Raw genomic sequence first — 14,449 nt, 5'->3', positions numbered from 1 at the left:
AATCACGCATCTACTACGCGACGATACATATCTTATATCTATCCCTCAGCAATCCGCTTATCTATTTTATACGTCTCGTCCAGTATTTTACTAATGGTGGGTCTGCGTATGTGTGAGTGTGCGTGCACGTAGGGCCAAAATAGATCCGATTTAAAAATCTTTTCATCGACGTGTTTATATGTAAATTAAAGTGGTTCAGCCACAAAACAAAAAAAAATCATTCTTTTTTTACCGAGCTGCTTCCTCATAAAACTGATGTGTTTATGGTGAAAAACAAATCCCCTGCAAATTTGAGCTCGATCGGATAAGATTTAGAGGTCCCGCTTTTGACTTTTGAGAATATAGACGAAAATGAAAAATAATAAAAACTTCAATTTTCTCTGAATATAAAACGATTATTTTAGATTTTTGTCCATTTTTTCAGTTTGAACTCACAGTAATTCTCAAAATATGCAAAATTGAATAAAACATCTGTAGACCTTTGTTGTACTAAATATAATACTTGATATTTTTCATTTTCTTCTATATTTTCACGCAAAATCGACGGTGAATTAAGGTGATCATTTTTTTACGTGTTATTTCAATGTAAAATCGAAAACTCGAAAACGGAACCCTCTAAATCTTATTCGATCGAACTAGAATTTGCAGGGAATTTTTGTTTCATCATAAACAACAGTTTCATGAGGGAGCAGCACTGAAAAGAAATAATTTTTTTTTGGCGAACCACCCTAATGTACAAACATATATACGTATAACATTTTACGAGTTATAAAAGTTCGTAAAACGTTTGCCGTTGTTATCTATTTTCACGTACGATAAAGCGATAAAAATTTTATTTTTATCACTGGCCTTCTGTAATATAAACGCGAATATAAGGCGATAACGTTCTATAAGAGAATGGGGAAAGCCCTTTCAAAACAAAGCTATCATTCATACGTTGGTGGTATCATTGTACAGTTTATGAATCGAACAGAAAAGCAACCGTTCAAAATCTCGAGTGGCTATAATTAAGTCAATTAAGTTGAATTAAATTCAAACAGTTGATCTTTTTATTTGCACGTATACAAGGTGCAAAGAAAAGAAGGTGAAATCATTATTTTTAAACATTGCGTTACTTTTTCCCCCTACATAGGTAAAACATCTAAATAATTTCGTTTCGAAAAAAATTATTTATCTGTAACAAATTATACATATACTACATGAGACGAATTTCTGTTTGGTATTTCGAATTTTCTCTTATCGTTAATTAATAGAAAAAATATTTTATAATAAATGATTACGCACATGTGTGCTTTGTAATTATTACACGTCATTTTTTCCCCGTAATTCATACTAGGAAAATTGCACGCTCATTCGACACGCGTGTCATTTTATTTTTCTGTGTAACGTATATAGGTGTATAAACGAGTTATATGATATGAACCATCGCTGATTAGGCTTGACACATCGTCTCGCTGTTCGGTAATAAAAGCGGCACTACATTCTGATGGAATAAATTACCCAAGAAGGCGGGATTTTAGCGAGGATCCTCGACTGTTCCAAGAGAGTTAATTAAAAGGATAAAGTAGAATTGATATCCTCCGTACCTTTTACTCTGTTGATTTCTGTAAGTGTAATCCACACAGTATACCTACATATAACGTCATACCTGGTAGACAGATTATTTCAACAAAAATTTAAAGCGAGCAGATAAATCCGTAATTTTCAACTCATAAATAATTTTTTTTGGGAATTTCAGGGTTCCATGTATCTTACCTAATACAACAATCTGGAAGTTTCAATAAAAATTCAAAATTGCAAAATCATAATTACTAAAAAAAAAAAACAATATTTTCGAAATTTTTATATTTTTTAAATATTTTGATTGAAATTTACAGATTGTTGTTGCAGGGAAGATGAACTCTGAAAATCCCCCCAAAACAAAGAAACAAAACGATTAATTTGTTAAAAAATTACCGTTTTGCCCGCCCACTTCAATTTTGTTTGGAATATTTTTGGATTTAGCCACGGGTCAGAGGTTAGTCGAACTGACGTGGAATCCTCCATATGTATAATAACGCGGATCGAAGCAGCGATCGGTGCAACTTTGAGCCACCGACCGCTGACCGCTGACCGCTGACCGCTGACCGCTGACCACTGACCACTGACCACGTACACCGAGTACCCACCGCCATCTACCTACCTACGTGCATTTATAAAGCGGCAAGTGGTTAGAGGATGGCGGCATACGTCGTCTGCCGTGGTCGGCACAATCCGCATTCGCGAGAATATAGCAGCGAATTACGTTGCGATATATATCGGTCGAAACCGCGGAATTCCTTTCTGATCCTGAGAGGCAAGGGGAAGGAAAAACCTTTCGGCATCCGTGAAGATGAGGAGATAATCGTACCTACAGGGTGAGCCGAACAAAACTAAATCGATTTCAAACGTGAGTAAAATCTGAAGGCGTCGACTGATTTTCAGATACTCTTTTCTAACTCGAAATTGGAAGAATAAAACTTTTGCGTTGGGAAATCTGAAAAATCTTTATTCCTTGCTGAAATACAAGCTTTTGAAAAATGAGTTTCAAAAATGTTGCTGGGTGAAATAAATAATATTAAAAAATGTTCAATTTAATTTCCGTCTTTAATTACGATTTGTAGACCTAATTTACTTTGGTTCAATAAATTACGAAATATCTAGAACAATGCGTGTTTGTCTCTTAGTATGCTTATTATTTATATTTGAAATCTTCGATCACGTTGATCATAAGAATTCTTAGAGAATTTTAAAATATGAAAAATAAGAAGAATGAGAGAAAAATACACGTCGCTGTTAAAAAATTTTTGTCATCCATTGACGAGGCTGCGGCATGCAATAGATTTTTCGGATTTTGAAACATGAAACGAACGGTTTATTCTTCTAATTTCGAGTCAAAGTGAAAAGAAAACTTCTAAAAATTGGTTGATGTGTTCGGATTTTATTCAAGTTTTAAATCCGTTAGGTTTTTTTTTGGCCCTCCCTGTATGTCTATTGTCTGCCGTCTAGTACAAATATATTCTATGCCGCTTTTTTATCGAACGGCGTTTACAAGTTATTACATGGACAAATGTTTAGCTTATTGGAATACGAAACTGAAGGAAGTATAACGTGTACTATTCGTGGGTTGTAAAATGTTTTGTTTCAAAACCGATTTTTTATTTTTCATTCATCTGGACAAATACAAGTATTACTATTAGTAGGTAGGTAGGTAGTAACCAACAGCTTGGAATTGAATTTATATCGCAGGTATATACAAAATTATTAGCACGTCATTTCACAACTGAACAAATGTAGGGTCTAAAGAATCTATCGTCGATTTGTGGCATGTATATTTTAGAACTAAAAAGTTTCGGCTATTTTCGGCAATTCGTCAGTGAACTCAAAATCATCGGTAGCTTGTTACTACAATGTCTAACTGAAAATCTGAAATCGTTACCTTAGTAACACTCGAAATTATCATCCAAAACCGCTTGAAATCATTACTATCAAAGATTTGAAATCTTTTATCACACATTACGTATTCTCACTGTAGAGAGAGCATCGAATCTCATCCTAAAATAGCGACTGCTCAAAAGTATCAAGTTATTAAATAAGAGATTCGTTTGATGTCACGTGAAATCGTCAAATCACTTACATACACCCTAAAACACAGTGCAAATAGTTTAAAGTTCCAAATCATTAATTTTGATTCTTACATACTTTCAGTTTTATGTAAATAAAGTACATAAATTTAGTCAGCCCAACTTCTTCTTTCCCCTCCGGCTATCTCCCTTAGGGGATGTGCCAATAGAGCCCAACTTGCATCAGGGGTTAATAACCTTTTCTTTTCAAAAGCCAATTTTCCAGTACGTACCTGTAACGTGCGACGATATTTGCCGTGTCGTTTAATAATGCGGCGTACCCTATTTTGGTTCTCTATTAGAACACACCACCGCCAGAGAACGGAAAACAATGCCACGATGCATAATGCGGCGCCGTTGCTCGGCCGCTTCGCCTTAATACGGCTAACAATTAGTGAAGCTGAAAATATACCTTTGTAGACGTGAAAGGAATAAGCAAAGAACCTTTTGCTCCTCGGCTTCAAACCGAACGAGACGATGTATATTTTTCGTATTATCAAGGCATTTCCAGCAGAACTGCTAAACACCTGTACCTACGTATTAGCCACGTGTTTGCGTTTCAATTATCGAACTCACAAGCCACGCCGTCGCGACGTGCGCGTCTTTTGTACGACATTGTATGTATCTACACATCTAGTATACCTACCTTTGTCAATACACGCGAGTCTGTAGCTGTTCAACGTTTATAACGCATAAGGCTTCTTTCAAGCCCTCTCGCTTCCATCCTCCAACTCCGTGTACATACGTATACATGTCGCCATACCGAGAGGGGAAAACTGTGAAACTTATTCTTAGTAGGCGACAGTAAAGTCGGACCGCGCATGCGCGAGCTTTGACGAATTTGCGTACAGGCTGACCACTCCGAGCTTCAACTGTCGGCTAAGGCAGGTTAAAGAGAGTTGGTGGTAGTGATGCTAGGTTTGAAAAACTTTCATAGTCAACCAACCGATGAACGACGACTATCGAGATGAGTCATCGTAAAATCATAGTTTCAATTCACAAGTTGACGCGGGAGAGTTTTGACATCTCGTGCCCCGCTTCGAGTAAGTTGGCAACTCTGCCTGGTAGACGAAAACATAACCGCGGTACGATCTTGCCGACCGATAGAGATCTGTTATTTTGCGCATGCGCAGTCAGCCGTTCGGCTTGATAAGATTCACCGTCTTCTCTTGGCATACTTACAAATAAATGTAATACACAGTAAAACAGTATAAACGGGGATTTTGAGAAGGTGATCAGAGAGAGGAAAAAAAGAAACGTGTGCTTATGCGCACAGTTATACAAAGTATCAAGGTGAGTTGGAAAGCTTTTTGTAAGCTTGATGTTGCGGAAGAATTGGATTTCCTACTTAATTGTTACATCAGCTTGTCTGACGTTTATAAGTATCACGGGATTTGGAATTTGAAAGAATCAGACCGGGCGGAGTTCCTAATTTTGTTTTTCTTTTTCTGGGTTATTCCTTCGCAATCCCAAGAAAGTTTACCTCTCAAGAAAGGGATTAATTTTACTAAAAAAATGGCCTGGGACTGGTTTAAGGTTTTTCTTTATTCATACTCGGTTTTAATTTTCGACATTGGTTCGTCCGTAAGCGTAATTTTTATTTTTAACAAAGTTTATATCCTCGAAAACGTATTCAAAACAATTCTTGGCTTTTCAGTCGAGCGGCTCGCTTGTGTACCTACTTATTATACAACTTAAGCTTCGAGGCTTAACCAAAGTTCGGTGAACTTTGCATCTCGAAAAACGTTTCTCCGATAATATATCAAAATATTTTGATTCCGTGCCAGACAAACGATTTGTCACTGCGAAAAAATCTATTTTCTTCCACAAATTACTACAGCGAGTTTCGCACCTAGTGTGCTCCATTTATCACTTTCGTATCAGTAACAAGCTCCCTAGTAGCAAAAATGTACAATTAGCTATACAGTGCATTCTCTCAATAGGGCTGCTTCCCCGCTTTCGTACTCGGTTGCTGTCCCCCGCTCCCGGGCCCAAGTTTATCTTTGAAGCACAACTGTCTCAATAGGACAGCGTATCAAACGCAATCGGTCTGTCATTTCTATTTAACCACGTAAACAAACTTATTTTCATTTAAACACACAGTCTTTCATGTAAATCGCTTGCACGAATAATTATGTATAAATGAAAAAAAAAAAAAAAAAATGGATGTGTTGATAAAATATTGACACACAAATATTTTTTCAGGTTAAAATAAATTGAAATGGGAGTCTAACCGATGTACACAATACATATATACGCGCGTGCATAAGTGGCTGGCTCTGAGAGAGTTTGCGACTTTTTCGTGAAGCGACGCCTGCCGGAATTTTTAGAAAATCGCTTACCTTCTTGTACTGTTCCGGCACTATTGAGAGACTGCAATTTGTTAATACTTTTCCTGCTTCTGAAATACCCGTAGCAATACATTTCCAAGAATCTCTTTTTCTAGTGAAATTTCGATGCGAATGTGTAATTAGAACGAAAAGCATGATATAAATTGTTTGCCATATTTATTTGCTAAGATTTTTTCATTACGAATGAATCCTGCGCTGAGAGAACCACTGTTCAAATGTGGGTTCAAACCGAAATCGACTACTTTCTACGGTAGATGTTGTGTCTGGTTATTATCGATATAACTGGTCAAACTACGTTAAATATAGTTATCACCAAATCTGACTAAACCTCTAGTCAAAATATAGTTATATTTTTACCAGTTACTTATTTCGTTAGAAGTTAATAACGTTGTTTTAACGATGCTTATTTAGGAAAAATCGTTATTTCGCAACTTTACGATTATCTGAAATTCCGCAAAATCGCAATAAAGTTCAGAAGGTACACATATTTTAAAACCCGAATTCTTTGGATTTTACTGTACAATTTTAAAATCGTGGTTTTTTCTCAATGTTTTAACACGTTAACGTTACTAACTTCAGACCTCGCGGAGACTTATAGTTTAAATCAATTTAGTAGTACAATTAGTCACCGTCCTTAGTGGATATCGGTTAAATTGGAACTGAGATAGCCTCAGTGCAAAGCGAATCAACAACATTTCACAGTACTTACTGGAACAAATCGCTCAGTGATTCACCGCGAATATCAACAAAAGCTCACTACACGGTCGGTATAAGATTAACTTTCATTCCGAGTAGACTTGCCATTCAATTCCCATTGTACGAAGCGAATCGACGTGTTATTAACAAACCTATCGTTGTTGTTATGCTTTCTGGTTGACCAAAGTGATAGCTTCTGTACAATTTGTCTTAGTCGGTCGTTCGAACGGGAGCAAGGGGTCATTCCTCTTGGATGCCATCACGAGCTACGTTGCTGCTACACCACACACATGTACGAATATACGTATACGGATTCGATTGAATTTGAAATTTTCGTCCTCTATATTGGATCGGTCATTTGTAATTTTTTAAATTCGATTTCAGACTCGTAATCAGCGGCCCCAAAAACTTATAATTTATGTAAAACATGTATATATGTGTAGAGGAGTAACTTTCTTGGAAATAAATTATTCCTTCAATTTCCATGATTTTCTTCAATCAACTTACATTATATCGCAATAATTACTCTAGTGTATTCAAAACCTATATATATATATAGAATAGGTGGTAAGAATATTTACAAGTATGACTCATAGGGTTAATCTGTAGAATTTCAAACATTGACTCGGTGTTCCGTGGGCGGGTGGAGAGAAACGGCAAACTGCCAAGTAGTCATTCGTATACAACCGAGTGGCTGCATCTTGTCGTTTAACCGGAGAGAGTCTGCTCTGCACGAGTGCACGTAATTCGAACAAAAAGGGGTGACAAATTTATTCAAGAAATATGATCCCGCGGGTATCCTTCCCTGCCTTCTTGTTGCCCGTTGTGCGAAGTTTGATATTATACGTACACAGCCGCAATACGTGTTACAAATTCTTCAATATTTCGAGACAGCGGAAAAGCTACGTATAACATGTAGGTGTGTAATAAGCTGGGACGATAATTCAAAGGAATAGATCTGGGCATCGTAAATTTCTTACGATGTTGACATTGTATGACACACCGACCGAACGGTTCGTTGAGATGATAAGTGAAAATTGATGACACTAGGCGAAATCTGAATCTCGCGATTTTGTGTCATTTTAAAAGCCCACGCGCGACTGTCCGGCCGTCTTTTTCGGGGCTCAATTCATGCATGTTTCTTTTCGAAAGCTATACCAATAAGTGCGTTATGTAAGAGAACTGCGGCAGGTGGAACGAGACTTTTTCTTATTCTTTTTCTATCTTTTGGCCTTCTTCTTATAATAAAGAACGTACTAAGGAAAGAAACAGATTCAAATAAGCTCGGACCGAGTAGCACAGAGTTCACTAGCTTACAGGCATTTGTTTGAAATGCCTATCACTTCGCGCTTCTCACTTTGCAACATAAAACCGTGCTCAAGTTAGTTTTACACCGCTCGACATTTCGTCGAGGACTACTAAAGCACAGGGTCGACGTTGCTTTCTTCCATTATTCTGAACAGTTGCTAGAGAATCTTGAATTGGTCGACGTGTCTTTGTTAAATTGAATATTGAATCTCGTTTAATGTTCTGTTAATCGTGGTTCAGAGCCCATTTGTTAAAAAAAAAAAAAGGATTAATATGCGTCCCACACGCAAAATACAAAGTTCGCGAGCGAAAACACAGGCCCGCGAAAAAAAAAAAGAACAGTGTCTGAACTCGGCATGCGAAATATGTTTTCTTACGTACTTTTTATCGCTGAATCCGAATCTGAATTCAGAATGGGGCGTCTTCCGGGCCAATTTTGAGTAAATGGCTGTTGAAGGTGAGAAGATTTTGAAAATCAGATGTAAGCACCTAATTAAAATGAAAATTTAAATTTAAATTCCCCAGTACGACTGTGTATTACTATTTTTCTCACTTTCAACAGCAATTTACTGAAAATCCAAGTTCCTACACTTTTGTTTCGTGGGCCTGTATCGTGGCCCATTCTCCGATAAATGAGTTTCTTCATTTTCCATGATTTTCGGATCGCACCGTGAACCGTAAGGTGGTCAACACAGGACGCTTAGAATGGTATTGCAAAATTGTGCCACTGCTGGAATAGCGTGCCCTCGCATGTGCGGCCCATTAAACTCGGCAGGTCCGCCATGATGCGAGGTAATGACTGGGGCTCGCGTATCTCGGTGCACCGTAGGGTACGACACCTATAGTTTTGGTTCCATAGCGTGTAATCCTGGTGGACACTGTGAACATGTAATTAACACCTGTTTCCACCGTCGCGCTCGTGCAGGCGCTTGAGTCGGAGGGTTACGGTCTACAGGTTCCGCACTTTCACCGTAGTCGGTGCAACGTGCCGTGCCAGTTTCGATCCTCATCGTGTATTAATACTCCGCTGCACCTAAAACTACCATACCGAATTAATTACCGGGTGCAGAGCAACACCTTGAGCAGCCGCGGCTAATTCTTCCTCTCCGGCAGCAGCTGTAATCGTTGTTATAATGCTCAAATGCATGCGCAGCTGCAGCCATCTACACACACGACGAAACTCCTGCTGTTTAATAGCGCAATTTACACCTTTTCTATTCACCCTATACGCATACCCTTTGAGACACGCATTGCCGTGCCGAGTCAAATTTTATAACAAGATAGTATTCGATGGTTTTTGGGGTCGCAGACTACAAATCTGAAATCAGATTTTGAAAATTCAACATAGCGGATCCGATATGATAGACCAAGATTTCAAATTTCATCGAATACTGTAAAAAAAACTCTATGCAGGGGTTTTTGGGGTCGCTAATTGGATTCGATCGAATTTGAAATTTTCGTCCCGCCATATTGGATCGGTCGTCTTGAATTTTCAAAATCCGCTTTCAGATTCGTAATCAGCGGTCACGAAAACTTGTAATCTATGTAATACATGTATAGATGCAGAGAGGTAACTTTTTCGGAAATGAATTATTCCTTCAACCTTCACAATTTTTTTCAATCAATTTGTTTCTAGCAATAATAATTTACATTGTATCGCAATAATTACTCTCGAGTATTCAAAGCCGAATAGTAAACTATCAGAAATAGTAAAAAAAAACCGCAAAGAAATATGTTGAAAAGTTATCTAAATATACTAACGATGGATATAAAATAGCTGGTAAAAATAGGTAAATTATCACTGTGACTCAAACGATTATACGTACAACGCTGACTATGAATAATTGTGAAAATTGTATTTTCTTATCAAAATATTGTTCGAACTATAATTGTCCACAGTTATTTTTGTAATCGTCGCAGGGACATGGTATAATAATAGATATCGCGTATCAACGAAACGAATTGTGGATTGCCTTTTTATTTTCCATTAATTGTTGAAATGCAACTACTAGGGATTATTCTCAACGTATGCTCTTCTACTATGAACGTGAAGAATTGATGATATGACATTGATATTTTTACGGTATACAACCCATACATCGGTCTACTCGGGTCCAATTACTTTCCAACATTTGACAACAATTTTTTGTAGAAGCAAAGTGGCTCATCGGATCGACTCGTGGCGATGATAACAACTGTTGGTCAGTACAGATTGATCCGCAAAGTGGCACAGTTTCAGCAATTTTCGCCGGTTGCCAATTTTCTGTAAGAATTGTGCGGGGTTCGTTATTTCATTACGGCACGTTGATTGCTCAAATTGCAGGAATCATGCAATGCTTTTCATTTTACTCTAGTGCAGCATTCACTAGCCGTCATTACTCCTCCCTACATTCCGTGAAATTGTTATTCGAAATATACCGTCGTAGAAATTGGTCTACAAGTATTTTTCTACCGAAGAATTGGATTATTGGATTTTTTGATTTTTTTACACTTCTGTATAATTTTGGAAATTTAGTAGGTTTACCACGCAGAAAGTTCACGCTGTTACAGTTGTACTCGATTTTAATTTTTACTTCTCAATGACGGATTTTCGGTTCTTCGCGAAGCATGCGAAGACCATCACTGATCATCTATAAAATTGAAACGACTCATGACGTCATGTTTTTTTTTCATTTTCAGGGACCCCCCCAGCCTGGACAACCGTTCAAATTCACAGTTGTAGAATCGTGCGACAGGATAAAGGAAGAGTTCAGCTTTCTCCAAGCACAATATCACAAGTAAGTAGATCCATCGATTAGCGTAAGCAGATCGGCGTTCATCGTATTTTTTGATAATGCCGTTACGACGTGCCATTCGCGGTGGTGTTTCAAAATTGCACTAATCTCCAGTACCACGTATGGTAAAACGCAATTCCGATGAGTGGCATGAATAAAAATAATTTAATTAATTAATTAACCTACAATATGAAGAGAATTTGTAATGTGGTAAATGTCGATTCGCTTTTTGCACACTTCATCGATGTGCTAATTTAGATAAAAGCCAGTCCTCTCCACACGTCACACCCCAAGTTTTTATATGCGTGTAGCTTGCTCAATTTCTATATCTTCATCTTCGTCTTATTTTTTATTTATTTATTTTTTTTCTAATTCTTTTTTTCTTATACAAATATTATACAGCTCGTTGGTTATTGAGCTGTATCACGGCTTTATCGCAGAGTCACGAGTGTCTTTGAATTCGGGTATATCGTATAATACTTGTGTTAACGAACCCGCGACGTGCGAAATTCATCAACTCTTTATGCAAGAAACTGATTACCACGATCACGCGACCTTTGTTTTTTACTCTAACCGTGTAAAAAAGCTTTAAACGTTTTAGCATAACCTTACAGTAAATGGTTGTGTAAGCATTTAAAGCAGTTTATTAGTAAGTTGCTAGTAATTGATGGTAAACAGATAGAGAGGAATTTCTGGAGGATCAAACAAATTATGAGTGTTTTTTTTTCGTCTCTTTTTTCCCATCATTCGCGTATTTGCGCAACATCAAATGCCGCCATGTAATTAGCCAAGACGTGGATGAAATTGAAAGTACTAAATCCGAAGGTCATGACAGATTGCGAATTTGAATTTCTGTTGTTTAGACGTGGAAACGCAAAACTTTATTTTTTATTAACATTCGATTTTTTTTCTTCGAGTTCTTGACACGGTGTTCGATATCGACTTTCTTTGTACCAAAACCATACGTATCTTTGCGACCGTAGAAAAGCAATAGAAACATTTTGTATCAATGAAAGGAAAAAAGTCCAACAACTCCAGAGGAAAACAAATGGTGCATCGGTGTCAAGAATCGTGTGAAATTCTGTATCTTGACCTCATCCTGATCCCTGGTAAATATCCCGGCTATTTAAATACCCAACAATCTGTTTCACCAGCTCAAGTACAATTTTTACATATGTACATACATGCGAAAATAAGTAGAAAGGAAAATGTAATTAGATTACAGAGCGCGGTTAGATTAGATTGTTGAATAAACGTTGTAAGTGAATGTGACGACGAAAGATGCAAACATACTTAATTATTAATTATTGTGTAATCGAGAAATGCTTTAGGGGGAAGTGACGAACGTCGCGTCGTGTGTGCGTTTGTTATAAATTTATCTTTTCATCGCAATACGTAACGCATGGTGAAACAAAACAATTTTCAACTGTTTCCAGGTCACCAATTATGTAGATATTTTGACCGTTCAATTTGCCCTATAAAGAGAAAATTATGGAAGAAAACATGTATAATTCAATTATTATATTATTCATGCCACTCAATAGTTATACAACATTTGTGTGCTGTAATTACAATCGTTTTTTTCCTGTTTCGGTGCGGGAAAGTCCGAGGCAAAACGGTCGGTAAGATCAAAAGTCTTTAATATATTTTTTGATAACAGTCTTTCACGTTTCTCGATGTTTTTCAGAAATAAAAACACAGGGCGGAAAATCGAGCTAAATTATTCATTGTAAAATAAATGCCCGTGTTTCCTTAGTTCGAAACACATCGGAATACTCTAAAATTATCACGTTCAACCTGAGTGCCTGTTTTGCCTCGAATTCCCTGTATCGGTTCTAAAAGATGAGATGTTCATTGAAAATTTACTTTCATTACAATTTTTGGCCAATACTCCGCTCTTTTAAATGCCATGCGACGAGTTTAAATATTTCGTAACGATATTATACATACGTTGGTTCAGTGTGTATTAAGTATTGCAAAATAATGATTGAATTTACGCAAAATGACTGATAAACTAACAATAAGTTGTTCAAGAATTGTAATGTAGGTAGATTCTACAAGAACATCAGTCGTTGTTAATACAATCTTACGCATGATATTGTGTTGACTACAGAAATAAATTAAAAACGTCATTCATTGCAAAATTGCTGGATGACGAATAAAATTGTTTCAGCAAACATTATTGTTGTTGATTTGAATTTTACATAATTGTTTGAGGTAAAATAAAAAGCTTGTAGTTTCAGCGACGTTTTATTTCAATTATTTCTTTATATTAAATATTTTTGTTACCCGATGTATCTTTTTTCAATACCGTAATAATAATCACACTTCCCGCAAGGCGTTGCAACAGACGTGCAAACTATGTAAACGTCTATTTTCGGCTTACACGTATATAACTCCCGTGTGCCTATTAGACAGATTGAGTATGCAAGAGAGCGTTACTTCGAAGCTTATGATTCATAGGCAAAATATTAGACACGTGTCTGATAAATCCTCGTCCGTAATACAACGCAACGCGTAAGCCGTATTACAGTGTCCATATTTTCTGTGTAAACATATTCCTGGCTTGTTTTACACTACGCGCTATTGTTATCAGTATGCATATAACTTTTATTATATGTATACCTCTGTCGTATATCCTCCTTGCCGTCCGTTAGAAAAACGTGTAACGCGACCGAAGACGTGCAACTTGTTTGTTTGTCTGCTGCAACGTCGGATAAAGCGCATAGATTTTATACACTTAGCGTATAATGAGACACCCAGGCATTATCGTTGGTTTCTTTACCATATTTTGTGTTATTACGAACGAACGCCTTACCGCAGTAGGGACCCCGTAAATAACTAGTTCCGAAAACTACGGTACTGAGTAAAAAATGAAATTGAGCTTTTTGGTTGTAATCACAAGATTTGATATATATGATACTATTCTTTTTTTATTACGATCATTCGTACCATATTTTCTTATAACTTTTACGATCGTTTGATGTCGGCGCAACGGTAAATTGACGTTGTGGCCTTACTTGACCGAAGAAATTCAGTCAACTGACAATAAACGTAAAGATTTAACGTTACGGTCACCGTAAGGGGTCGTCCATAAACTACGTTGCCAGTTTGACGGGGGAGTAAAACCAGCTACTTTACCACGTTTTCCTGTGATTCCAGCAATATTCAACCCGTCATTGTAACGGTACCCATTGGACCGGAATTTTCTAGTAACCCTAACAAATTGAATTTTTCACATTGACGTATGATTACATTACTTACTTGTTACAGCTTGACGAATGTTAACCTTCGATCAGTTATCCAAATTTTCAATGAAATTACGACTAGATTTTTTTTATGTCTTCAAGAACGAAGACCGGGGTCCCTTTTTGCAATAAAACGTTCACGTATTTTCTTTTCAGAGCAATATCATGTACTCAGAAAAAAAATATCTCAGTTTACCAATAAGTGTGTTTATATTGGAACTTGAGCGGATAAATTATAGACTCATTGGCATTTATATTATCATCAAATGTAGAAATCATCAACTGGTGATATACCAACTTATAATATTTTTTGCCAAGTTGACAAATAATATTCTTTAAATATAATTAATGAGATTTTTTTTCCGAACGAACATCATTGCATTATTATATATTATGTGTCGTGAAATTTTTCATACTTTTCACACGGAATG

At 36.9% G+C, this 14,449-nt stretch overlaps 1 protein-coding gene across 4 annotated transcripts in view; it reads left to right on the top strand.

The window, feature by feature from the left end:
* Positions 1–14,449, top strand: part of LOC124221455 (protein groucho) — a 67,376-nt gene that overhangs the window by 11,221 nt on the left and 41,706 nt on the right. For all 4 annotated transcript variants that reach the window (XM_046631501.2, XM_046631503.2, XM_046631504.2 and 1 more), the window contains exon 2: positions 10,676–10,773. In XM_046631501.2, coding sequence (XP_046487457.1) covers positions 10,676–10,773 — 98 coding nt within the window. The remainder of the gene's footprint in view (positions 1–10,675; positions 10,774–14,449) is intronic.

This window comes from Neodiprion pinetum, chromosome 6 (genome assembly GCF_021155775.2).
Source record: "Neodiprion pinetum isolate iyNeoPine1 chromosome 6, iyNeoPine1.2, whole genome shotgun sequence".
NCBI lineage: Eukaryota > Metazoa > Arthropoda > Insecta > Hymenoptera > Diprionidae > Neodiprion > Neodiprion pinetum.
Note: the sequence above shows the minus strand (reverse complement) of the source record. Positions and strands in the feature narration are given on the sequence as shown.